At 43.3% G+C, this 27,736-nt stretch overlaps 1 protein-coding gene across 1 annotated transcript; it reads right to left on the minus strand.

The window, feature by feature from the left end:
• Positions 1-1,768: 1,768 nt before the first annotated feature.
• Positions 1,769-27,361, minus strand: RNF2 (ring finger protein 2). The gene is made up of 7 exons (XM_035538243.1): positions 27,074-27,361; positions 10,429-10,517; positions 9,914-10,074; positions 8,700-8,915; positions 7,693-7,965; positions 6,387-6,558; positions 1,769-5,412 (listed from the first exon to the last, which is right to left on the minus strand). The coding sequence occupies exons 2-7, from the start codon at positions 10,513-10,515 to the stop codon at positions 5,311-5,313; spliced, it is 1,011 nt and encodes a 336-aa protein (XP_035394136.1). The 5' UTR covers positions 10,516-10,517; positions 27,074-27,361; the 3' UTR covers positions 1,769-5,310.
• Between the last annotated feature and the right edge of the window lie 375 nt (positions 27,362-27,736).

Consider the following 27,736-nt stretch of genomic DNA (forward strand, 5'->3'; position numbering starts at 1 on the left):
TTGAAGTAGTAATTCCAGTTTTTCACAGGCTTGGTGTGCAGCCTGGCCCAGTGCCAGGTTCTCTGAAGAGATGGTGGTGAGGGATTATTCTTATTTTCCCATCTCAGAAGCTTTCATTAAGAGCATTAATTGTCACTCATTGACAACTGAGTGCTGAATAAGAGTATTATGACAGATACAATCCTGATAGTGCAAAACTTAATAAGCTCCTCTCAGTCCAGAATTGCTACTGCCTTTTATAACCATCTTAAATTCATGGCTGCTTCTATAAGAGTTTATTATTTTCATTTATTGCCTTCAAAAATGTAGTGCTTTTCCAAGGATAATTTGAGATCAACTTGGAAAGAGGAGTCTGAAGAAAAAGAATAGTTTCAGTGTTCCCCAATTGTTCTGAACTAAGTATATTTTTTAAGTGGAGAGGATGGTTAAAAGGTTTCACTTGCAGGTAATGCACTGCTCCCTTTAGTATTAGCGTGAGATGTAATCAGTCGCAAGATCAGTTAACAGGAGTAGAGGAGCGTGCTCTAATTACAATGAAGTAGGCTAACAAGAAAATGTAACTCATGCCTTTGCAGGGAGTTGTTTTTGATTATTTTTGGCTTCTCCTAAGTAACAAGGTATTGCACATCTGTCCTCTTTGAAGCAGTTATTCCTATATTCTTAGATGGACATCAGAAGTGACAGAGAAAGCAAACTTCCATCTCATCCATGCAATTCAGGCTTTTTCCTCTTGTCAAATGGGGAGAAGCATCTGTAATCTGGCCCATGGACTGCCACCTGTTCCAGGAGCCTAGCAGCAAGGAGTTTGTGACTCGGGCCTGTTGGCCTTCCCTTTCTGGTCTTTATTCATGTTGCTAGACCTGCCACATTGCTTGTTGATCAGCTAGGATCGCTCTGGCGATAATTAATCGCTAGTGTTTATTTAGGATTGTTGGCTAGGGGCGTCCTGTTGTTTCTTGTCTCTGTTAGAAGGCATGGCCAACATGGTGTCCTCCTGCTGCAGGGAATTGGCTCTGGGGAAGCTCCCCAGCCTGCTCGGCTGCACCTGAAACCACCACCAGCAGGACCCAGAGCTGTTCTGGTGAGCCTGGGCTATCCACAGCGCCACAGTTGCCTGTGCAGAGCCGAAGTGAGGCGGAGCTGTTGGCAGGCTCACTGCTGCTTCCCTTCACGTTCCTATAGCCACCACGTATTGGGTCAGGAGCACTTTGCCAGACACCTGTGCCACCAGCACACCACAAATCCTTGTCAGGGGCTTGAGATAAGCTCAGGTGTGATTTGACTGTTGCAAACCTTTAAGGTACTGAAATCAGTATTAGGTCATCAGCTCACCTACCAAACAAACACCAAAGGATGATGGAAAATGAAGTTCCTATAGGATGTGGTTAGTTATAGTGGCACTTCGCATGCCTTTTAGCTGAGGCATGTGTCTATCTACCCCTTGAGGGCTACTGCACACAGGTGTGGCACAACTCCTGCTTCCTTTCCTGGCATGCTGGGGGTGGTGCTGGCACACAGTACGAAGGACAGAGGCAAGACCGGGTTGGAGAGCTGTGGAGGAAGTGGGGCACTGGCCCCTAGTACGAACCTCCCTCAGGGTAGTATGAACCTGAGCAAACTTCCACTCTCAAGTATGTTTGACACAAAGAGCCAGTGGCAGATGCAGCTGGCACACCTTGCACTTGGCTGTGAGGCTCAACAGGGCTGCAGCACGAGCTATATCCGATACTCTGCCTCTCAGTTTGCAGAGCAGGAAGTTGGTAATAGACTCTACCAAAAAAAAAAAAAAAAGAGCATTACTTTCCCCATTTTCTAACCCCTGAAAAAGTGAGGTCTTCAACATCAACTCATTTGATCATTCTTCAACATTCCTCTACCCTTTCAAGTTAGAGGGAAACCAGTGGTCTGCAAAAATAAATACATGTGTAGGGAACTAAAATTCAGCTGTTTGTAATGAGCTTTAGAAAGCTCAGTATCATTAAAGTCCCATCATTCACAACATACTGTATTAATGCTCTTCAGTATTCTGGAAGAGTAAAGGTGATTCCTAAAATAGTTACCTTTGTGTTGCATCACACATTCAGGGCTGCTACTGTATTATCTCAAGCATAGGCTTCGCTGAAAATGTTTTCAGAAACTGGTTTGATGTTCATCCAAACTATGAAGAAATATATGTTTGAAATGCAGCAGAATAGCTGCATGCAAGCTCTGTAGCATTCTCTGGGTCTTCCCAGTTCAGCTGAGATTGAGGGCAACTTTAATGGAGATAAATCTCTTCAGAGGCAACTTTGAAAATCGGTGTCAGCACAGCAAGCAGCCTGAGTACAGCCTGAATGGGACCTCCCTCTTCCCCGGCCAGAGAGAAGTTAAGCTCAGTGCATCTCGGTATACCACACCTTTAGCATATGCAAGAATTTTGTCTTCAACTTTTTACACCAGAAAAATCCAATCTGAGTTGTTTTATAGTTCTGTGTAATAAGTACAATTATTACAATTATACATATATATGACAACATCAATATGAAGACAAGAACATGGAAGTTTTTTTAGTGTATTTTTTTTTAGATAACGTACCTCAACCTACGTGATTTGTTAGTGCTATCCTATAGGTTCTGTTTTTGTTTTGTTGTTTTCTGTTGAACCTACTCAGTCTACAATTAAATGCAACCAAAGGTGTTGCATTTAGCCCAAGTGCTGTGAAAATCCTTGCGCTTCTCAGGCTGCAGACCTCTGCGAGAGGTTGTGGCAAAGTGGTAGAAGAGCCATTAGCCTTTACTTGCCATGCACACGTGCTCCACATCACCTCTCTTTCTCATTCACAGTGTGTGATGTGCATGGGAGTTCAGCTGGTTTCAGTGGACTGTAACAGTGCTAAAGGCCAAACTCGAATCGCATTCTGCTAGCCAGGATCAATATGCGTGGAGGTCAGCTACATCTGCTCAACCTTCCCTCTGGAAAATCCCATATACGGTAGCACTAACCCTCACACAACCAAAAACTAGTTAAATTTTTTTTGTTTTTAAGAAGCAGCAGCATTGGAATTTCCATTAGTTCATTTATAACTTTTGCTTTTATTGTTAATTTATAAGAAGAATTTCAGTGTGATTGTAGTTGGATACTAGAGCTTACCCGTACCTAACACGCATCATGTACTTAAAGTAACATGGCTTAAAAAGATGGAATAGTAAAGTCATTTTGAAAATAAAATAGTTTATAGCACTAATGAGTCACAGTGCAATCAATGGTTTAATCAAACAACTACATTATATATAATATTTAAAGAACATAAATATTCAGTAAATTCACTACAACATGAACATGAAAAATAAAAGCTTCACATTCCCCCACACTTTTTTAAGAACTGGGGACAAAGTGACAGACGGTTCCTAAACAGACTGCTCAGCTTCACGAACACCTCTCTTGCTTAAGGGACTGGACATTACCTTAGCTATCACAATGGGCAGGTATGCTGCAACTAAACTAGACGTTTCCCCATAAATTTTAAAGCATTTATAATCACAACACCCCCAGCCCCCCTGGATTATATTCAGTGGACATGCACTAATAGTCTATAAAATGCAACACTTCACCAGAAAGGAATGAGTAAAGTATTTAATTAAAAACTAACCCCCGTGATCTGGGGCCTGAAAACTTCAGTTTCATTGTCACAAAGAAACAGGTGTTTCCAGTCAGAGAAAATAATTATTCAAAGAAGCCTGTGTAGTTTTCACATAGGGATAAAGCTGAACTATGACAGCAGTCAGAACAGACACGTATTTACAAGTGCTAAGCTTGAAAGACAGAAGGAATGGAAGGGTAGTTCCTTCCTGAGAGAGTCCCCGAGCAGTTGGATACTTACGTACCACATGCCAAAAGCTCAGTCTAACTACACACAAGACAAAGGAGCAATACCACATGGGTTCAGGTATATTGCTTCTCACCTATTACAGCAACTCTTTTGCCTCTAGCTTCAGATGCAAGCACATGAAGGCTTCATCAGCAAGTCTTAGAGCAACGGGAATCTCGCAGTAACACAATTCCCCTCAGACGGGATGCTAATAGGTACAGCAGCCCCCATGAAGTGACAGCAAGGTCCAGTGCCAGGGAAGAGGAGCTTAACATGCACATGAACAGCAGCTACTGGACTTCACACAACAGCCTACTGCCAAGCTTTAAAACTTGAACCTAAATTTAAGACACTAAACGGTAAACTTTGTCAAGTACTAAAATTTTCTTCCAAAGTGCTATGCCACATTTGTTAAAGCTATGGCGCAAAAAAAAAAAAAAAAAAAAGTAATCTTAGAGCAGCTTATGGTTGAAGTCCTCCCTACTCAAACTGAAGCCTAGATAAGCTCACAGCTGGGGTGGCAAGAATTCTATAAAGCAAAAGTATTTTGATGGTGCATTTTGTCAGTGTGCTGGAATTTAGAGGATTTATGTTCAACAGAAGTTTTCAAGACAGTTCTTTACAGAAGACTGATACATTCACAATAAAAATCTGTTATAACAGGGAACAGAGTAGGGCTGTAAAACTTCCAGAAGATTTCATTTAATTAAGCTTGTGAGGACAGGATCATCACTGCAACAAGGGCCAGATGGGAAACTGCAGCGTGAATCAAGACTGGGATGTTCTACACAGGGAAGGGCTCTGGGTTTGCTTTTTTCTGGTTTTGTTTGAACTATGTGTTAGAAAGCAGATCGATCTCACGAATCACCTTGCACTGAAGCCCAGTAAACAGCAAGGTTTTAAAGTGTCAGTTTTCTCACTATAGCTGTATTTGCTCACAAGAAATTGTCTGAGTAATAAGTCTTTCCTCAGGAATCTGATCATCTCTAGCTGCAAGACCATCAGAAAATCAATTCTCTACCATCTTTTATATGGATAACCATTAGCAAATTACAACATTTAACACATTCCTTGGCATATGTTACTATTGAATAGACTTACTTAGCCATCCAATGCTCAATACTTCACAGAGGCTACTATAACTGTGTCAAATGTAGTAGAAATCCAGATTTACCTGGACAAAATTAAGACATTCCAAACTGGAACACTCGTTCAGTTATCATGCATCGGGAACAAAAAAGCATGTCAAACACTGGAATGCACTGGAGAAGGTCATTTAGTCTCTTAGAGAAAAAAAGTCTAAATTAAATACAACCAAGAATACTGTCTAATCATATTAATAAGTATACTGAGAGAGCCTGAAGGCATCGCATGTATCGTCCATGAAGATGATGGTGGTGCCTGCTCTTAATATTGAAGAAGTCAGCTATAAAAACAGTCCCATCTCAGTTTTCCAGCACAGCTTATTTATGTTCCTTTGTTGGTGCATAGTACAGTTCCATGGGTTTGTTCACTTTCCAGTACTTCTCACTGACCAGTTCCAAGGAGAATGACCCATTTAAAACCTGGAAGAGAACACCAGAACAGAAAAGAGAAGACCTGATAGCTTTCACACGTAGTACAGTATCACTAGAAAACAGCTTACATTAGAGCAGCGCACTGACTTAAAGAAGCCACTGGTGAGGTGGAACAAGTTATGGCTAAACACTCAGTGTCAAAGAGCAGCAACGCAAGCTATTTTGGACTCCTGACTATCTCACTAAAATAGTGCAGGAAAACTGTTTTGCTAACTATATACAAATGAATATAATTGTAAATGAAGTGAATTTCAGGTTTCCTGTGTCTGTAGACAAAGAGAGTAATAGGTGTGTATTTACACCAGAAACATCTACTTTTTTCTAAGGGACACTCTGCAGTCACGTTTGAAAGCTGTTCAAAATACGTTCTTACTGTGAAGCATCTGTGTATCTCTTAACCAGAAGACTTACTTTATTTAAATGCCTAAGTATAAGACCAGGCTCAGAGTTCAGGGCAATACTGCAACTGGATTGTTGTTGTATCTGTATTCTCTGAAGTCAGCAGCTGAGAGGAGGGATTCTTCCCTAACTGTGCTCAGAGCAGCTCTTTCATACTGGAGTATAAGATTACGCTAAAGCGGAGAAATGCCACCCTTCAAAAGACACTTCCTGCTTCTAGGAAGTGCCATCTGCTCTTCAAAGAAGATTCTCAGATGAAAGGATGTTTTCCCTCTTCAATTATAACTGTGAAATAAAAGTTCAGGTCCTCACCTGGAAGAAGTCAGTAGTTGCTGGCCACACCATATTTCTCCCAAATAATGTATATGCCTTTTTTTCTACTAGCCAAGCTTTGGCGATATACACTTTCCTACAAAGCAAACTATCTGCTTCTGAATAAGCAACCTGGTGCTATGAATTTTATCCCTACATCAACTCAGGAAAAGTCCAACTGCGTGGATTTTAATCAAATCTTTATCAAAAACGTACTGATGCTCAGTATCACTCTTATCACTTCTACTTACAGTGAACTGCCCGTTGGCAGTAGCTATGTAAATGGTATACTGCTTCTCACTGGCCGTGTCAAGGTTCATCTGGTTTGACTCTCCCTTGCTACGAAGCTCTTCCAGAGCCAATCTCACAGCTAGGTACTTGGACAGGTGATCAACGGTGGCATTGCCTGAGGTCTTGATGTATCTGCACCAACAACCACAAAGTTAATCAGACACTCGTGTTATGGGTATGGGAAAAAGACGTCTGGAAAACCCCCAAACATTAAGCATCGAGTGTGAAAAGGCCTTTAAAGACAGTTCACAAATAAGAGTACTAATTGCTTTCACCTGAGACATGCATGCAGCTTACCAAATAACATTGTTCCGAAGAGTCCTTATATCTTTTTGACACTCCTCCCACAGGCCTTGAGCTCTTTGTAAGTCAAAAACAGTGCTGTCCTGTCATCTGCTTGAAATGAAAAGCCTACTAGCAGGCTGCTAAGGGTTTTTGAGAACTGCTCACAACTGCTGAAATCTGCACATAGATGCAGTCTGAAGTGCCCAGACATGAATCCATAAGGTGTGAGAGCGACACCACTCTCTGCACCTGTGCTCCTTGTACAAGGTACTCTTCCTTACTGCCTTGTTATCAATTCCTCTTTAATTCTTCATGCAAGAATTAAAGTCTGACACAAATGCTGCAGAGGCCTCTCCCAAAAGCTTTGCTTTCTCTTTGCCTTTCAGAACAACCCCCAAAACTCCCTTGCAATTCCAAACCAAAAAGAAAAGCTGCATGAATCTTATAATATATTTTTAGACACCACAGAGAAATGTCTCATCAGAAGAAAAAGCCAGGAAGAGATCTGAGGAAACTCCACAAGACTGCTCATTGCTCTGATCCAAAATTTGCAGTCTCTGCTCACACTGGATTATAAAAAAAATGTCAGGTAAAGCTTCTAGCCTACAAATCATGCTGACACAAAGCTGCTCCAAACACTGCTGACACTTATGCAAAGTTTGTTTATTCCCATATAATCTGATAAGAAGTAAATATTATACCATCGTGATATTATACTATTATCCCAATATCTCCTGTGAATTGCTAGAAACCCTTAAAACCACCTTTATCTCTGATCAAAAGCTTAAAACAGATTGCTACTGTAACACTATTTTTGATAGTAGTTGAGCAGTACCATCAACCACACGTGCACGTAGTTAAAAAGGAGGTGGTACGACCGCAGCAAATTAATTTTAAAAAGCCCCAAGAAGCGATAGACAAGAAAACAAAAGCGACAGAAGATAACAGCAGAGTACACGAGAAGGAACAGAAGACATTTACCTCGTCTGTGCGCTGTCATCGTTCTCCATGAGGGTAGGATGAGGCCTGAAGACTAATTCTATCTCACTAGCACCATCCATTACAGGGTCTATGGCCACAGTTGTGTTGTTATTGTCCAGTTCTAGCCCAGAATCATCTGATGTTTTGGTCCTCTTATTACTAGGCCCTGCTTCCTGATTGCTGTGTGTTGAGGCATTGCTGCAGTGTGAACTGTCACCATTATCTTCTGCTCCACTGCCATTCTCAATCTGCTGTTTCTTGCCCCTCTGTAACCTGATGATAAGTATGTAGAAATGAAGCTAATCCGCACTCGGAACTCACCCAATATACACGCCCAGCCTACTCATACAGCTCCTCCCTCTCCCCATCTCAGTTATGCCAGAAGTTAGACATGGCTAACATACCGCAAAGTATATACATGCGCAAGCACTAAACATTTCTGAGACAGAGTTTAAAAAAGAAATTAAAAAAAATCATTCTTATATAAAGATAACCATATACAAGACTTTGGATTTTTCCCTATCCCTCAAACTTATTTTAGGCATGTTTTAAGATTGTTTTTAACGTCACTCAGTTTTCACTCTTCACTACAACAATGTCTGGGGTCTCCTTCCCAGCTAGTTCTCAAGTTTAAATGCACACACACAATTCCAAGACTGTGTAAACACCACATATTCCAGTCTTGGGAGGTAAGCTGCAACTAATACTTTCATCCTGGCATTACATGCATTTGTTCACACGTAATGGCAATACTGGTACAGGATTTATTGCATTACAGTCTATTATTAAAGACACAATATGTGATTTCATAAAACAGCATCTAGCTGCCACAGATGTTACAGGGAGTGATACAAAGTTTTCTCTTCATAGACAACTGTTAAAAGATATTTTAGCAGCCTTCACAGAAGAGAGGAATCTCTTGCTACACAGGGAGCAAGGACAGGTGGTGCACTTCTAGCATTAAGGCAGACGGACTTGACCTGAGGACAAACTACGGCATCACGTACCTGTTCATAGCCTGAATCTTTAATCCTTCCTCAATGCTGTGACTTAAAGCTTGCTGGTTATTGTGTTTGCTGATTCTTGCTAGGACTCTCTCCTGATGAGCTTCATATTCATCACGGCTTGGATAAATTTTACTGATGAGAGCATCAAAATTGGGATCTGGTCGCAGTGATCGTTTTGACACTAGCTTCTTACGACAAGTGGGACATTCTTTGTTGCTAGACACGAGGAAAAAGAGAAAACAATACTAAGTCTATGGCAATAACAGAAGTCTGCCCCAATGCTGCATTTCTTAGACTCAACGTTTACAGTAAATCTGGAAGAGGGCTTCTATCCTTTGACAGATCAAGTAATTCAAAATATTTAAACAAAATAAACCACACATCTCCTTGCTTCAATTTTTAAAGTGTGTTTACTTAGAGTGTGTTTAAGCAAACTGTATTTAGACTGAAGAATTCAAAAGTTCTATGCTGCAAATTGTTTCTTCCCTTAACCCTCTGCCTGGATTCTCACCTAGAAAAGATGCATTTTGCATGGAAGTTATATCGAAGGCATGGTCTTTCAGAGGACTCTGAAAGGATGTAACAGGAGGATGAAACAAAGGTTGAGGAACCCATTCTGAAGTTCAAGCACTAATTACTGGGAAAACTAAAACACAGTCTTATCCTTCCTACCATTTTGGTCTCATTTAACTAATGCGTTAGGTTTGTATGGCTTTTTTTTTCCCCTGTAAAAGGAAGAGGCCTCAATAATGGAAATGCGGACTGTCTTGAGGACAGTTTTCTTGTTTCTCTCTAATGAAAAGAGTCTTTTTCCTAACCACTCATCAGAATTTCCACAGGCACAGCAAATTAAGTGTGCCCTCTGAAGACGGAAATAGATATGTAAATCACTGGCTAAGTTGCTGTTGATTACTTCAGAATTCTATCTCTTTTTGAGAAAATATGAACTTGTAATTGAGGTATACAAGAGAAATGATTTGTACTTCAGCATAGGTTGTTTCAGTTAAGCTTGAATGTTTTTTAAGGCCTGATCTGGTCTGCCACAGGTGGCTGAACACAAGGGAATGAAACACGAAAGGTGTGCTACCCGTTCAGAAATGTGCAATGCACAGGCATATAACTCTTACTCATCAACACCCAAGATTTGCAGGATTTTCTTGATCATATTTTCATCTGAAGTGAAATCCCTTTTCCCTGTAATGATATTTTCATACCCGCTCCTGAGGGCTGTAATGATACAGTCAGCACAGAAACGATGCAAACACTCTTTTGTCGTCATGGTGTTTTTTAACATATCCAAACAAATGGGACACATCAGTTCACTGTGCAGGCTCCTGGGTGACACCACTATCTCCAAGCCATCAGTGATTGCTTCCTAGTGTAAAATAAAGTAAAAGTTCTTTAATGAAATTTAGTGACTTTCTCACAGAGATTGCATGTTTTACTATTCTTTTACATTAAAAAAATAGATGAAACGAGACATACACAGCCACATCAAGCACACACACCCCTATTGCTAAAGGAATGAAAAAGACAGACAGATCAAACATCAGTATAGTTTTCTAATATTATGAGAGAGGAGGAGTTTTGGGTGGAGTTTTTAAAAACATGCTGTCAATTAAAACAGGCAGTTAGCACTCTTAAAGGAAAATCTTAAACATCAAGTTGTAACAGGTTTAAAATGAAGAAAAAGTCCTGCCATGAAGGCCAGCTCTTCAGCATGTATTACCTGAGGCGTTCTTTGCAACTCGTACAAACTGAGCTCCCAGGTTTTGCTTAAAGGCTGCGTTCCGTTGGTCTGCACAGCTTGAGACATGGCTGGGAACAGAAAAGAACACATTGCATGGTCAGGTACACCTGACTCCAAGGGCAGCTCTTCCTCCCCCAAGCAGACTTTCTTCCAGGGTCCCTTCAGACTCAGCGGCCCAAGTGCCAACAAAGCAGAAATACAGTGCAAGCGGGAATGCACCCTGCTAGCAGACTGCTCGGTGTTGGACACAGATAACCCCATGCACTGCACCACTCCAGAAAAATCGAAGGAGTCACTCAGCCATGAACACTTCACAAATATCAGTTAAGGGCGTTAAACAAAAGTGACACGGACCTGAAGGCCATGAAGTCTGGGCTACGTGGTGTGAACGTTTTGCACAGCGGGTGGCATTTGCAGCTTTCCGGAGACCCGCACTCACACGTGTGTACGGGTCAAACAGGTTTAGCTCCTAACCAGTGGAAGGTCAAAATCATGCAACCACACAGGAAAAACAGCTGAACACATACATTGGAAGCACCCTATAATGCCTCTCTTTTTCTTCCTGGATACACATCCCTAAGGTTTCCCAATCAAATTCAGAGAAAACTGAATGCTTCCCCCCAAATTCTGGGATTACTGTTAAGAGATGAAGTAAAACTAATACACATGTTGATTGCACTCATGCCAAAGGAAGTCGGGTTAAAACAACAGCAAATGATATTTCCGAACAGAAAATATTTTCACGTTGGAGAGGGGACAGTCATCCCTGTCTCTCTAAAAATGCCTGACTTACATCAGGAAAGCTTATCCTAGATTGTGTTGTACATTTGGAAAAAAAAAAAGTAACCATAGAAGAGGCAAGATTGTAGTAGCTGACATTTCTACTAGGTGGAGAAAGCAGAAATGACTTCTTCCTTTATATATATATATGTATGTATGCATGTATGTATATATATATATATATATATATTTTAAATCTGTTTGTATTTCCAGACCCTTCAAATTGGCAGCCAAATACAGATCCTATTTGCATCCACCAGGTATGTTATATCTACTCCCATATTCATCGAGTTCTACATGAAAAGAGTCAACCTCTCAAGAGAACAAGGTTACTTTATAAGCTTTAATTAATTGTTAGGGGGAGAGCAAGAAAAGCAGTGCAGTGAAGATTATTGCATTTGTTCTTCTTCAGGACCAGAGATTAGATTTCCCGCCTTATTAAAAAAAAAAAAAAAAAGGGAAAAAAAGCCTGACAAAAAGTAGACATGATCATTATGTCTAATAAGTAACAAGGGTCTGAAGGTGTTAAAAAAAAAAAAAAAATGACAGACTTCCAACTCCAGTTTTTACTACGTATATACTGTGCCCTAAAAATCCAGTTTACTTGTCACAGGAGATATGTTGCTCCGCATGGATCAGAAGGATGAGAGCAGCAGCAAGTACCTCGCCCCCACGCTAGCAGGGAGAAGCCACCATGACCGCACCGCAGACTGTCAGCTCCACGTCTGCCAAGCACTGCACCATCCCGTCTGGGCATTTTACTTAAAATACTCTGAGATATGAATTTAATTATGGTATTAAGTAACACACGTCAACAAAGAAGCAACGTTGAAAAGTGTGCCAGTAGAAAATAAAGGAAATTTTTCTCTGCGACCTAATTTTCACTATTATTTAGAATAATTCCAGGTATACAAGAAGTCAGGTCCTTCAGACAAGGATTTCTGTTGTGTGCTGTTATCAGTCAGTTGTTCTAACAGAGATCCAACATTATTATTCTGTGTTTGCCTTGAATTAAGCACTCTTGAGTGCTTTTGGAGCTGAGATATTTAATTAACTATCATCTCAACTACTGAAATGCATGAAGCTGCTAAGCACACACCCCTCCCAAAATCTGCTCAAGCACACGATCAGACTGCAGCAGATTAAGACACGTAAGAGATCTTGGACTTACTGGGACTTAGCAGAAAGGCCTGCTTCCAACGCTACGCAGCTCCACCACCGTAAAAAGCTCATTGAAGCGGCCCACAGCAGAGATCATCACGTGCAGGTACCATCTTGCCTAAATGTGCATGCTCACGCTTGCTAACACAACGGCAGCTGTTCTGGTGCCAGACCGTCAGCAAAAGCCTCAGCCCGGAGAACAAGTATATTAACATCATCATTTGTATTGCAGCACTGCAACATGCCAGAGGCTACACTGCAGAAGACATGGTACAAGTGTCACGATAAATAATTGATTAGCTTTCTTTTAAAAGCTTCTAATTTGAGATGGAGAGTGCTTAATTCTCACCCTAAGGTCTGCAGTGATAGCACTTTCAGACTTAAAGAGGAAAACCACTGGCCCTAAAGCTAGCTGAAAGTGGGAGAGAGCCACACACTCCTCTTGGTCACCAGCAAACACCTCCGCTGTCACTGCTACATACAAAGTCGAAATCAGAGGAACAGTGGAAACATGGTCAATTCAAACAGGCTGGAAAGCAAAATCAATCAACAATCACGTCACACTATATGGAGTTTTTCACCTGTTTGACAATGAACAGAGGAGCTTCCTTAGCATTTTTCCTGCTTCCATACTTTTTATAATCCATTTCCAGATATGTACTGGGCCTGAAAAATGCATGCGAATGAGGTTTAACTTCTTTTCCTGACAACACTGTTGGACACCAGCTATGAGAAGAAATGTGATGCAATCTAAAATCTAACACAGCAGTATCAACAGCTGGCACCAATGTCAAGGATCAAACTCCACATTCTGACCTAAAATTGCACTGACCATGTAATAGCCATTAAGTAGCAGCCCCCATATCATCTCTAAAGTGATGGCCCCCTGGTTATGCTCATTGCTGACTCACCTCCTCTCCTCACTTTGGGGAGGGAGGTAGGAAAAACCTCCCCATTAGCTGACTCTCAAGTCAAGCATTATAACCAAGCAGGAGGAGCCTGCACCAGCCCCTTGCCGTTGGGATCGGCAGCAAGTAGTCGGACAGCTATACTGACATCTGCTTTAACCAAGCGAGCACTGTACCAGTAGTCATTTTGACAGCACTTTTTTTTTTTTGACAGACACAGCACATTTTGACAGACAAGGCTCACGACAAGGCACGGCTGCCCTGCACTTCGCTGCTCTTGTGGCTCTTGCGCTGGCTGTGCAGCTGAGCAGCTGGCTGCAGACTGACTATCTCCGGCTCTCCTCGCCTGGCACGGAGGTGAGTCCCACCGAAAGGCTCCTTCTGGCTGTTCTGACAGCACCAAGACGTTCACAGCCTCAGCGGCAGTGCAGAGATTGCTCCTCAGTTTGGCTTTCTTTTAAGGCAGCCCATCTCCATCAGGATTTGACGCAGCGACAAAACTAAAAGAAATCAACTGGTCTGGTCTGCACCAGTCAGGATCCTTCCTAAAACTACAAAGCCAAGAAAAAAGGCTTTGGTGAGCCAAAGAAAGTTTGCTTTTGTGTTGACACTTTGTAGAGAGTGAAAAACAAAGCGGAAAGTTTCTAGGGAGAAGGAACAACAGACTTTCTATTAACTGCTGCTGGCAAGGGGAGAAAAGATACACAATAAATATAAAACTCATATTTATTCATCAGTCTGGACATTTATTTCACTGAAATCTCAACCTGTTAAGATCAGTCAGATCTTTGCCGACAAAGTTCACTATCCATCTGCATCCCTCACAGCATTTTTTTTAAAATTAAGTCTTACAGAACAATGCTCTTGTGCTCATTTTTCCAACTCAAAATATTAAGCAGATTTCATCATAATAATATCTACTTCAGTTTTCAGCTATTCAGTACTTCAGATCTTTTCCACTTTATCAGCAAGGAAGACGGGATCTTTGGAGGTTGGGCGCTGGGAACAAAGTGTAGACAGAAACCCCCTGTGAGCCTTTTTTTCATCATTAGTTTTTGAAAAAAATTCTAACACACCATGACTTTATACTTTTTATCATTTTTTACCTTGGTGACTTTTCTACTCCCTCTGGCTACAAGAGGAAAGCAACCAGCCACATGACAATGGGCGCTACGAAGCGGAGAAGCCCAGCCCGTGCAGGCAGATCAAACACCTTTCTCACTTCCACTAATGAGTGCCAGTTGTGCGATTTATGCCGTAGCCAGAGGGCTGCTCTTGCCAGCCACTCAAAGAAAACACGGGATTACAAGGACACCTGCAATCTTTCAGACTGACTCACTCTACAGGCACAAGAAAACTCCAAGGCACAAATTTTGCAATTATGGAGCATGCACACCTGCCACTATCAAAGCTGGAGACACCCAAAAGAACCAGAAGACATGAGAAAAACATGAGAACCACAAACGCTATGAATCTCCTTGGGTTTGATTTCCTGTCACCCTCCTGTTCCTAACAGCATTTGAAAAAAAAAAAAAAGAAAAGTTAAGATCTAGTAAATATGATTCCATTTCTTCATAAAATTTGCCTAGTTGCTTCATGTCGTTTACAGAAGAAAACTGGAAGATAAGTCAGGGAGATTGATGAACATTACAGAATATATATACATTTTAATTCATTTGTACCCAAAGGGTTTCTCCATTCCCTCCGTTGCCATAGCATTAAAAACAAAACAAAACCCACCTGTGCTATTCTTAGTCTGTTTCAAAAAGTTTCTGTCGATTTTCTACAACCAGGGTCAACCTCCAAGTTGAATGGCTCCCTTACCAGAGCCAGAAGATGAGCCTGCCAGTGCCAGCAAAAAGCACTGCATCATTTCATCTGAAAGACTTGGCTATTTAAGCCTGACGTCCTTGGGAAAGGGGGCTTATGCAATCTTGCTCTTTGCGCTCATCCATTTGCAGACTGTTTTCCACAACTAATTTGAAGACAAATGGCTGGGGCTTAAAAACACAAGTCTTGTTCCTGCAGTGTTGAAAACCAGGCAGAGAGTTATAGCAAAAAGAACAAAAAATCCACCACAACACGAAAAACCCATACGAAAAGCCACTGACTCATCTCCTGCCTGCTTACTGACCAGACAATTTGTGCCAGAAAGTCATTACAATGCACTCAGAAATAACTCCAGTAGAGCAACATCCTTGCTTGCCACACACACTGTACAAGCTCCTAGGCTGAAATACACTTAATTATTTGCTCAAACATGAGCATGAGTCACAGTAGGTCAGACATTCAGGTATCCCATTCCTGAAACTGCCCAGCACAACTAAATCCAACTGGCAAAACGTGCATTTCAGACATCTCAGAGCTGCCACCAGACGTGCTGTTCTGGCCACGAGGGAGCCAAAGGGCTCACCAGCAAGTCCTTGCCCTTATTTCTCAAACTGACAACGTTTCTCATTTGTGAGAATTTAAGAATACATTGGCTGCAGCTTGGAACTAACCTTGGCACTGGTCCTGCTTGAAGCAAGGACTGAGGCACTTGCTACAGGATGACATTCAGAGATTCCCTCCAAGGCTGAACCTTCCCTGAAACACGTACCAGTGCCTATTTTAGTCCAGGCAGAGGTTGGAAAGCAACTGTGCATGTGGTCGTGCCAGCACGCCTCGAGGTGTGAGAAGGGGTGGAATAGTACCAAGCAGCTGGAGCCACAACCCACAGAGCCGTCTCAGGTGTGGCCATAGCGGTGCCGGCTGCTACTTTACACAAACCTACGCATTCATTTACAAAATTTTCATCAGCAAACACTTTTGAGGGGGGGAAAAAAAAAAGAAAAGAAAATACACCAGGCTCTTTTAAATAAATATACACATAGTAGTATTAAACATGTTTAAAAATCCACTAATTTCTGTTCCAAACATCAGAAGTTAAATATTTAGACTTAAAATAGTAAGAGACTCAGACAACTTTTCAGCACGCCAAGTTCAACAGCATTTTCAACTCTTCAGATTTTATTTTTTTTTAAACAAGGATTATGTATATACATATTTAAATAAAGAGGTATCATAGTCCAGTTACTTTACAAGCTTAATGGATTTAGAATTTTCCTTTTACTCTTTCTGATACTGTAACTAGTATTAGAGACAAATTGCCTGTTTGGACAAAGTATTCTATGCAAGAAGTTCATTTGTTTATATTCATTTAATCAATTAAGGCAGTCTTTTTCTTTCTTTTTTTTTTTTGTTTGTTTGTTTTTACTTCCTGGCTAGGAGCTTGATTTGAAAAAAAATATATATATATTTCTGGAAAGACGCACTATTTCACAGAATTAGTCTTCTCTAGAGTTCACTGTCAGCTCAGGTTGCTTCACACTCAGCTGTAATCTAGGACAACTACAACTAGTCCTTGAGTACAATCCAGTATATATTTAAAAAAAAAAAAAAAGCACACAACAAAAATCTGATTTTAAGTAAGATTTGAGGTATAGAAGAGTTCATTCTTTTCTGAAGTGCCCTCCCTCCCCCCGCCCCGATCTCAAAATCCCTAGGAGACAGCCAAATCAGGCTCTGGCCTGGAGGTCATTTTGTTCCCAGCTCTGAAATTAACTGCTTGATGATCCTGAACAAGTATGTCACTGCATTCATCTGTGCCCCCTCTTCCTCTTCTGCTTGTTTATTCACATTGTCACCACTCCTGCAAGTGTCTCTCCTAATGTTTATATTGCATTCACTATAATTCTATGCTGATCGCCAAAGGGGGTAAGCTTAAGAGAGGAATGTCTTACTGAAGCACGTTTAGTTCATTCAGCTATCAGTCCTTGTCCTCTCAACACCAAGCTTCAGTGTCACAACCTCCCTTAGTGGGAAGGCTGCAACTTCTTTCTAGTTGCAAACTGCATTCAGTATTATAGCAGCTACGCGCACTGTCATCTTCTCTTGACACAATCAGCCCCTCCGCTCCCCTCATGAGGGAGCTGCAGGCCGCCATGAGGCCTGCCCTCAGCCTGCTCTGCTCTGGGCTGAACAAACCGAAGCACCTCAGCCGATCCTCACATGTCTTCCCCTCTAGACCCTTCACCATGTTCATAGCCCTCCTTTGGACACTCATAGCTCTATGTCCTTTTTATGTTGTGGTGCCCAAAGCTGCACCCAGTGCTCGAGGTGAGGCCGCCCCAGGCAGAGCAGAGCAGAGCATCCCTCCCTCGGCCAGATGGCAGGGCCGTGCCTGAGGCACTCCAGGGCACGGTTGGCCCTTTGGCTGCCAGGGCCCGCTGCTGGCTCATGATCAGCTTGACATCGACCAGAACCCCCAGATCCCTTTCTGTAGGGCTGCTCTCCTGCCTCTCGTCCCCCATCTGTACGTACAGCTGGGGTTGCCTGGATCAATCAACTGGACGTGATTCTGAATGATCTGACCTAACTGGCCCTGCTTTCAGCAGGAAGCTGTCCTAGATGGCCTCTGGAGGTCCCTTCCAACCCACATTCTTTCATTTATACAGTGAGATATATATATCTCACTACCAGAGAAATTCACACGTAATTTTTTGTACAGAAAGTGCCACAGCCAGGAGAAGCGGATGGCAGGTGCCGCCAGTCACACATGGCTCTCTGAGAGCAGAGGAAGCCGCAGCAGGGACCTCTCCTGCCCCATCCTGCCTCATGTCCCTTCCACAAGGAAACCAAGCAGTATTAGGCGGCTTTTCTGGGACTACACTGCCTCCACACAGCTCAAACTGAGGGGTTACACTTCTTATTAAAACAGCAACGTGGGCACTGAGCCTTCAGATGCTGATATGTTATAAAAAATAACCACCGAGTCTTCTAAACACTGGCATTTCCTCTGCAAACATGATAAAACTGCAATTTTAAGCAAAAGAACACTTTCCTTAAATACTTCCTGAGACCCTGGAGAATAAATCAGCAGTAAAATTTATACTGAGATATTTTTGTCTGACATAAAGAATAAGCCCTAAACCACCATACAAATGTTTTCCAAGAATAGTTTCTCTCCCCTGTACATACATTTAATCTGGACAACAGCATGCAAAAACACCTTGTTTTTTGGCAAAAGCAGCCCTCTCCTTGAGAGCTTACGGTATCTGCCAGAATTTAAATCTGTAACTGTTAGAACAGAGCTGTAAATGGTGATGGATCAGTAGTCAATCTGCAAATTCATGAGGATCAGAATTTGAAAAAAAAATTAAAAACGACACATACAGATTACAAAATGAATGTTATCAAGTGAATAGTTTCAGCTACTATCAGAGAACACCTAAAAATATTATTCACAGGCTAATTTCAGAATTATTACCAGACCCTTTATCAGTTAATACTCTACAGTACTGTAAGTGAGCTCCTTTGAAAATGCCTAAGACATTTAAAAACAAGTGGTTAGCAACACTTACACAAAGCCACTGTTTAAAAAAAAATACTTTTGTAGACATTAACTAGAATTCTATCATCTGCAAAGCACAGAGCCAATTAAACTGCTATTAAAGATGCCAAATTAATACTAACTATGAAGCTGAAACTTCAAATAGTAATTACATGCTCCAGAAATCAGATCTGATAACAAACAACAAGTACTAACACCATGCTTTCCACCCTTAAGATGCACCAGCTTGCAAACAAGCACATCTTTGCACTCTACTTGGGGGGCAGAAACGCTGGATTAGAAAAAAGCAAGGGAGAAGAGAAGCTGTAACTCATTTTTATATGCTCCATGAAAGGGGTGAAAGCAGCACACCAGTAATGCAATGGGCAACAGCACTGCTGGCAAATAAGAAAGCAATCAGATTTTTGTCAGACCATCATCCTTGGATCCTGAACTGGACTTCAGCCACTTGTGTTAAAGCCACCTGCATCATTACAGCCCTACCCAGCACCTCCGCTCTTCCACCTCCCTTCAAACCTTACTGCAGGAGCCAAGATGGTGTCAGCCCAGAACAAAACCTCACCACCTCCACTGCGCACCCCACTGCTGCCCCTACACCCCACCCCAGACAACTGAATGACAGCACGAAGACCACAGTTACAAGTGCTCAAAGGCAGATGATAAAACCTGCACCTTAGGAAAGCTACCAGCCTCCAGGCACTCACATAGTTAAATGCTCTCCTTGGTATCACTCTCTTTCCCAAATTCATTTTTAAGGGATTCTGCAAGTCACCCTTCAGGAACAAATCTGGAAACCTCCCCACTCCTTTTTTTTGAGCTAAACAAAAACTAAACAGAAGCTAAATGTGAATAGAAATGTATTAAAATGAAAAATGGCTGGGACTACCCGGAGGCCACACATTACCGTCAATAATCATGTATATTAATGCAAGCAATCTGACTCGGTACACATCCCAGCCAACGTTTGGTGTGATGAAACAACTGGAAGGCGGCCTACCCTTTCGTTACTTTAAATCATTTCAGTTTCAGTCACACTTGAAGGATAGCGTGATACACGCTGAGAAATAAACACACACAATGTGACAACCATCCTGACAATCCCATTTTAACAATGCTTGCATCTGGTTCCTTGCCATCCTATTTTCTTAATTTATTTACAGAAGTAAATTAAAAGGTTAACATTCAAGTGTTTTCATCAATTGCATCAATCATGCCCAACCATAACCGAGAAAACAATATAAATAAAATAAATACCAAATTTTACTTTCAGATGGGTACATCCAGCTCCCATTGATGTTAGATAGCAATCAGCTGATACAACGAAGAAGTTACTACGATAATAAAATGAATTGTACATACACAAGGGTCAGATGTTCCCCACACTCAAGGTTTTGCTGAATTCTACATTCAAAATACAAAGCCAGCCTGTTCTGTATGGAAAATATATCATATTCTCCTTTTATTTATAACACAGTGGGGACACAATACATTTCCTAAGAAGTTTGAAGTACACATTTCTACAGTTTGCTTGAAAGAAAGCACGTGATCTTTAAGACATTTTCTCAGACTCTCTCAATTGCCACTTAAAATTGAACCTGGATTTCTCAAAATGCAAAGTTCATTGGAATTTATTGGAAAGGTCACCCTAGAAAGATTCATACTTTTTCCTCTTATCCCATTACTTTCAATAACAAAGTTTTAATTAGGAAGAGACTGGACCACATGAGAAGTTGTTTTATGGCACTGAACATGTTTAGGGAAGCTACGTTCATTCCCAAAGCATTATGAAGCTCTACATTTTTAGATGGTTGTACTGAAGAAAAAAAAAGTTCGTCAGTCTGTGCGGAGAATCTAGCAGACACTTCATTTCTGCTGCACAGCACTGCTATCCAGGAGAAAAAAAAAAAAAAAAAAAAAACATAAAACAAACAGTTGTGTAATTCATTCAAGACCCCACACTCAAAAATGTACCAAAGCAGCTGGTAAAGCCGAAGAATGCAGAGAAAGAAACCGGAGGCACAGGCACAGCTCAACAGCACTACAGAAGTTTTCCCAATATGACTGTTGCCCACAGCCACACTAGCTCTGATTTTTTACTTTTCTGGATAACTAGTCCCAAGCCTCCGTTCTCCCATAACCTGCCGCATAAAGTCAGTAAGCATTTCTCTTTAACATTAAAAAAAATTCCTCCTTAAAATCCCTAAACACCCAATACTGTCACTATGAAACCTGCAGCAGGCTCCCTGTCAGATGACATCTGCCTGAGGATGGGAAATTTCCGAAATCCAGTAGCTTGCTAGCGTGTGATCTTTCACTGCTTCTTCACTGTATTTATTCTCCTACAGAAGGAAGTGATTTGCCTGGTGCCTTAAGGCACGGAATCTTCCAGTTAATTGCCATTCACAATTTACTGGCTCTGAAGTGAATTGATCCACGGAGTTTAGCAGCATTTCCAATCTGGCCGTCAAGCTGCTCATCCTGGCCTTAGGAAACATTTGTGCTATGACCTCATACAAACCATCTGCTGCACACATTTACACCTAGGGAATAATCTGGTGAACCTAACGCTGGTAGAAGTGACCAAAAATGAGAGACAATCCTCCTACATTAGATGCCAGGAGCATCAAAAAAGAAAAGAAGTAACAAGTTAGTGTTTTGGTCATTCTCAAGGCTGCTTTATCACAGTCTTAAGAACAGCCACACACTTTTGGGCATGACAGAAGTATATGGTTTTCAGTTGATGTTTCCGTGTGTTTCCAGCAGTAGAGTAAAATAAAGTATAGGCACCGCATAGCTATATGAGAGTAACGTCCATAGACGACACTCAAATTCCAATTTATTCTAATGGCTTCCATATTCCCTGTCAAGGGCATCAGTGGCCATTTCTGCTGCCTCCCAGATCACTGCATTATTGGTCATAGCCGAAATCCTTATTGTTAATGTTACTCAGTTCTGCTTCACACCCTCCTGAACTTCTCTGAGGTACAAACACTGCAGCACACACGATCACCACCCCACTTCCAGAGAAGTTTCTCTGCACCACATTAGTTGCCTCCAGGTAGTCCAGAACTCACAGGGACACCCATCTTCCCCTGGTTGCCATACCTACAAATGCTCAGATACATCACATTTCAAAACCAGGCTATTCTAAACTAAAAGGCTGTGGGTTTTTGTTTGTTTGCTGGTTTTGCTTTAAATATTAGAGGGATTAAGTAAAAAACTTTTCAATTTTCATACAAACAGGAGAAAGAAAAAAACCACCAAAACCAACATTGCCCACTGTTCTAATGCAGCAGGTAGTACGATTATTTTAATCGTTACAACTAAAACAAACTGGTACTTACCCTCCACAGACCATCTGTATCTTGTCCAAAGTGAGTACTACAGTTCTGCTGGGAGTGAAAACGAAGCTGTTACAGGAACAGTACCTGTTCACTGCTGATGTGGGCCAATAAATCAGACAAGAACTCGACATCAAAAACATCGTATGTGCCAAAGACCTTTGCCAACAATTGATATAAAAGAAAAATAGCCACGACCAATTTAGCCCTGTGAAGTAACACTACTAAGTAGAACTCTGGGAGGGAGAGTAGAGTTACCACTTTCTCTGTTATTTGTTAACTTTTATGCAGTTTCTCACATTATCAAGCATGCTACTGTACATAGTGCCTATGGCTGCCCACATGAGCTTCAAAAATGAAGTTCTTATTCTAGGGTTGATTTATCTCTAAGAGCCTTCAAAATTAACAGCCAGCTGTAAAGGAGAAAGGCCAAGCGAATCTTTCCCTGCCTAGAATTAATTCCAGTGCTGTATAAGATCAGAACAGGAAGGATAAAGGATTAAAAGAAAACAAAAGTGAACTTTCAAACCCTGGAGAAGTTGAATCCGTCACAGAAACTAAACACATACAGACAGGAATGATGCACACTGCCCTAGGATCAGACTTTTTTCTTCCCCTTGACTAAGTGCATCACCTAGCTTTACCAAATAAATAAGCATGATGTACGAGCAGAACTATGGATAGAGTAAATCTCTGCAATAAAAGCACTCCATTACTTTCACACCAAAGCAGTGATAAGAACGTGTATTATGATTTATGGTTATAGTGTCGTATAACTCTCAGTCTGCAGTAAAAGACAAGCTTTACATGCATGTGACTGTGTGAAAACACCACACACCCTGCTATCGTGGAGCGCACCCCCTAGCCACAGAATTATGCTTCAGAACCAGTGCTTTCCTTTTCACAGTGCCTTCTAAGCCACACAGCGCTGCTGGCACGTTTTTTGAGGCTAACCAATTTCTTGCTAACTCGCCGAAATAACAGCTGAAGAAGGTGAGAATTGACCACCCCATTCACTAAAGATTAAGTTTGATGATTTCAATAGCACTGTCATTAGCCCTTTAGCTTGCTGTACATTTTAAAAGAAATCCTATGAACATACACCACAATTCAAACAAAGCTTTCCACCTCCATAAGCTCAGCAGCAAAGCTAAGGTCTCTAGAACACTATTTTTTTTTTAACAGTTGGAAGCACAGCGATACACAGTCCTTGACTGATGAGTATGCTGAAAGAAAACCCTTCTATAGCTACAGCCACACCAGGAAATAAAAAAAAAAAAAACCACACTCAGCTGTTTTCTGCCCAATAGGTGATCCCAGTTTAGCTGGCGACAGTGACTGAACTGCACCCTCCAGACTGTGCAGATTTAGCGCAGCGCTGTGCTCACCCAGAGGAAAACACTCCTGCCAGAGCTTCCAGGTTCCTTCCTGACAGCTGCGGTGGCATCAGGCGCTGTCAACATCAAAACCTGCAGACACGAGGGGAACCTTTAAATGGCGTTAATAACCAGGAGTACAGAGCCTATCTATTACCTCCAAGCTACATTTCTTAGAGGACCCCGGGGGCTCTACCTCCCGCTCCCCCCCACTGCAGCTGCCCCAGACTTCGGACGCCCCTCGGGGTCGAGGGGGAGCAGCTCCGTCGCCAGCAGGGTGTCGAGGCTGGGCTCATGCAGGGAGCTGCTGCACCACCCCAAACTGCGGTGCTTTAGAAGCCAGCACAGATCTGCTCCCGCATCCACTGGGCAGCCACTGTGGTTTGGTTTTTAAACTTCATCAGCAGCAAACCCAAAAGCCTGCACACCCGCTTCTTGGATTACCAGTCTGCTTTGTTACAGTGCCACAGTATCCAAGCTGCTTCTTGAAGAAACATCGTGCAGCCTCAAGCCAACAGGTGAGCACGCCTCAGTCAGGTGTGCTGCTCTCCCTGAGCCACTGGGCTCACACCAAGCCAGCCACTTTGTTATCCTCCTTTTCTGCATGCACCATACCTACTATCCACCACATTTATCAACATCAAGGGCAGCAAGTAGCAGTTTTCCAATGTGTATAGATTGTGGGAGAAGTTTTGAGAATATCAGGTCAAGAAAGATGCTTGTTTTTCCAATTCTTCCAGGGATATATTAGCTAGCCACAAAAAGTTCTCATCCGCTTGTGGTCTCACCAGATCACAAATAACAGTGATCTCATTTTATTAGTAAGAACAAAAGATGGCTTCCTCTACCTGGCTATTAATGAACGGAAAATAAACACAAAATTAGAGAGACAAAAGGACAGACTCCAGGAATCGTACACATGACTGCCTTAACACCTCCAACAAATATACAGAAACAAAGCTGTTAGGTGAGTGTGCAGCTTTCCTCTAAAGCTGGGTGACAGCTAACAACAACTTGCATCTCTCTCAAACAAAACTGTATTTTACAAATAGTATGACGGGAGCAATACTTACACAGTTTAAAGCCAGTAATCATCCCAAATAGTTTAATTTTATCCCTGAGAGGTGAAGAGCAAAGAATGGATTAGGTTTTTAATTAGTTAGCAGAACACTGCTGCTAGCTCCCAGCTGTTTGCAAGCCAATTCCATGATCCAGAAGGGGGGGAAGGCAGACAGGGATAATTCCTAAAATACTTCTCCACTGCAACAAGTCCAAACAGCTCCATAATACTGACCTCTGCTCATTCCTCAGAAAATTAAGAATTTAAGGTCAGCTTCAGAGGCCAGTTATTTTCACCAACAAACAGAACCCAGTTTAGGCTCAGCAACATCCCTTCTCCAATCTCCTTCCTCTCTGTTTGCATCATTACCAAACTGCTGTTCCAGTCAGTAAAAATAGTTATAGGGTATTTAAGTATTACTCTGATATTTTCTTCATGCACGTCCTTTAAATTGGTGCTTCACTAAGAACAGAGCCAGCACTGCTTTTAAGAAAAAGACAACTGAACCGAGGCTCATGCCTCATTTTTGAAGTTCCCTTTTCCCCACAACATTTTTTGCCTCATGTTCTTTTTATTCAGCAAGACAAAGAGAAAACTTAAAGGAAGTAAAAGAAATTCACATTGCCCGACATCTATTGCACATTTTAAACTGACAGCTGTGCTACAGATGTCAATTGTATTCCTAGTTCCTGATAAAACAGCCCTGACGATGCCAGCATTCTGCTCTTGTCAACCAAGATGCCCAAGTGAGTCTTTCCACTCAACATATTACCATACATCAATCCTAAAACACACAGCGTCATTGATAAAGGCAGACCCATGCAATTCATTTCACTGGTGCTTGTGTGCTGCTCAAACTGTAAGACATGCCAGGCAGTGCTTTTCTTGGCAGCTGCAGCAGTGCTGGTGTTTCAAAGCTGCAACGCCAAAGGTCAAAACTGTAGCCACCGAAGAAGTTAAAAACCTCCTCCAGGTCAAAATCCGTGTCCCATTGTTATTATGAGGCTGAATGAGGCATTTATTAAACATGATAAACCATAACTCACAGAGCCAACAACCTCTAAAGAAGTTCTAAGTTTATTTAAATCTCATCACTGAAGCATGACAGAGCCACAAAGCTTGCTACCTGAAAGCACGGATAATGCTAACGTCTGTCCAGTGAAAATTCCTCCCATCTCCAAACAACTTGCACTGCTAATCCTTCAAATCATGATATTTTTAAACGTTAAAGGTACCGCTTATCGATATCTGCTACTCTCAAAGTGAGTGCCTCTGTCTTAGCTGACAATCTGAGCGCCAGCTCTGAACTTGACACGATGTAGGAAAACGTCAAATTATCTCATTACAAAAGTTTCTAATGAAAACATAGATGAATACAAATGAGCATACCTCTTCAGGGAACTCCTATAACAAATCAAGTCTTTGTCACTGAATGAGTGACATATTTGATTAAAGAATTTTCCCCATGTAAAAAAGGATTTCACTCGCACACCAATCACATTTTTTTCATATGCAAGCGATTTCCTTTAATCCTTAAAAGCCTGCGTGCAATGCATAGTTATTGCACAGACGGAGTTATAGCCACTTCCAAGCAGGACTGGATTATGGTTTATCCGCCTGGAAATCATCTTTCTCCACTAGTTATGGTCCAGATTTCTAGGCAGTTAGGCACTTGATCTGGTTATTTTCCATAGCAGAGGGTCTGAAAAGCGAACAGCTTAACCAAAATCCCCCAAAGAAGAATACTGCTTAGAGCATTTGTTTCATGCATGCAGTATGCTGCGGGATGGGGCCAAGGGAGGCAAATGACTCTGAAGGGCCAGCTAATGCAGAGCATGAAGTTGGCAAGAAACAGGTGCCACATTTGTTCTGCTAGCAGCGGATGGAGACGCGTCCACGGCGCCTGCCTCCCACTGACACCCGATGGCATTCCCAGGGGAGCTGCTGGGTGCTCCTGACGCCGCTCCATCAGCGGCCGTGCCTGGTGGGCGATGCGCTCCGGCTTTGGGGGAGACAAAAGACTGGCAGAGAGGACACACGCAGCGCAACGAAGCGCACCCCATCTTTGAGCAGCGACGATTCATAAACTAACAGCAAAGGCTCATGACTCCGCTGATCGGCTCCCTCTCGCTCAAGAAGGCGTCGGGCAGTGCCCCCCTCAGGGCTGGAGTCACAGCACCCCAGCCCCGTCAGGGGGGCGGCCGTGGCCCCAGTCACCCCCCGGCCCTGGGAGGGCTGGGGGCGGCCGTGGGGGGGGGCCGCAGCCCCAGGCTCGTTCCACAGCCCCCGCGGGAACGGCTCTGGTGCCCCCATTTTACCTCAGGAGAGGGCGGTGGGGAAGGAAGAGCCCGACCCCCGATTCCCCCCCTCAGCTCCCCTCCAAGAGCCCGCCGCGGGACCCCCGGCACGAGTCGCCCCACAGAGAGGACCCAGCCCCGCGGCTGGGGGCTCGGGCACCGCTGCCGGCGCCAGACGCCCCTCCGCAGCCCCACTAGGGGGAGGGACCCGGCGGCGGCGGTGGCAGCCCTGGTGGCGGCCCCGGTCCCCGGTCCCCGGTCCCCGGCCCTGGTCCCCGGCCCCGGTCCCGGTCCCCACCCTGTGCTCACCTCCCGCCGCGCTCCCGTCGCCCTCTCTCGCCGGCGGAGCAGCCGCAGCCCCAGAAGCACAATATGGCGAGCAGCAGCCTCCGCAATGGAGCTCGGGAAAGAGAGGGGAGTTACATATTCATGGCTGGGGCTGGGCAGGGGTAGCGCGGATGGGGCTGCCGACACCGAGCCGCGCAGCGCCCGCCTACCCCCACCGAGACGCAGCGGCCGGGGGCCGCTGGTTCCTTCCCCGCGCCTCAGCGGCGGCCGCCCGGCCCCGGCTGCCCGCCACCGCCGGTCCCGGAGGGCGCCGAGCCCGGTGGGGCGCCCACCGTCCCCGCCTTCCCTTACCTCAGCCCGTAGTTCTCCCGCCCCGCGGCCGTGCGAAGCCCTGGGGGCGAGCTGCGGCCCTCAGCCCCCCACCCCGGACGGGGAGCGGGTCCAGGCTACCGGCGGCTCGGTGCCTGTGGGGCGCTGCCGCCGCCCCCTCAGGACCTGGGACGGGGGCAGCTGGGCGCCGAGGGAGCTCTCGCTGCTCCCTGGTGGGCTTCAAAGCGCGCACGAAGTGCTCCTCGGGGCCCGGACCCGCTCTGCGGCAGCGAGGCGAGAACAAGCATTTGTCTTCGGGGGTCGGCGTTTTAGCGTCTGGTAAATTAAGGTGACGGTTCTCATGAGCTCACGGTC

The sequence above is a fragment of the Cygnus atratus genome, chromosome 8 (genome assembly GCF_013377495.2).
Source record: "Cygnus atratus isolate AKBS03 ecotype Queensland, Australia chromosome 8, CAtr_DNAZoo_HiC_assembly, whole genome shotgun sequence".
In the NCBI taxonomy this organism is placed as follows: Eukaryota; Metazoa; Chordata; class Aves; order Anseriformes; family Anatidae; genus Cygnus; species Cygnus atratus.

Excerpts from the sequence above, each read along its gene's own strand:
- RNF2 (XM_035538243.1), bottom strand. The coding sequence starts at position 10,515 with ATGTCTCAAGCTGTGCAGACCAACGGAACGCAGCCTTTAAGCAAAACC. Across the intron at positions 10,075-10,428 it reads AGTTGCAAAGAACGCCTCAG|GAAGCAATCACTGATGGCTT; the intron begins GTAATACATGCT and ends ATTTTACACTAG. Across the intron at positions 7,966-8,699 it reads AAGATTCAGGCTATGAACAG|GTTACAGAGGGGCAAGAAAC; the intron begins GTACGTGATGCC and ends ACTTATCATCAG.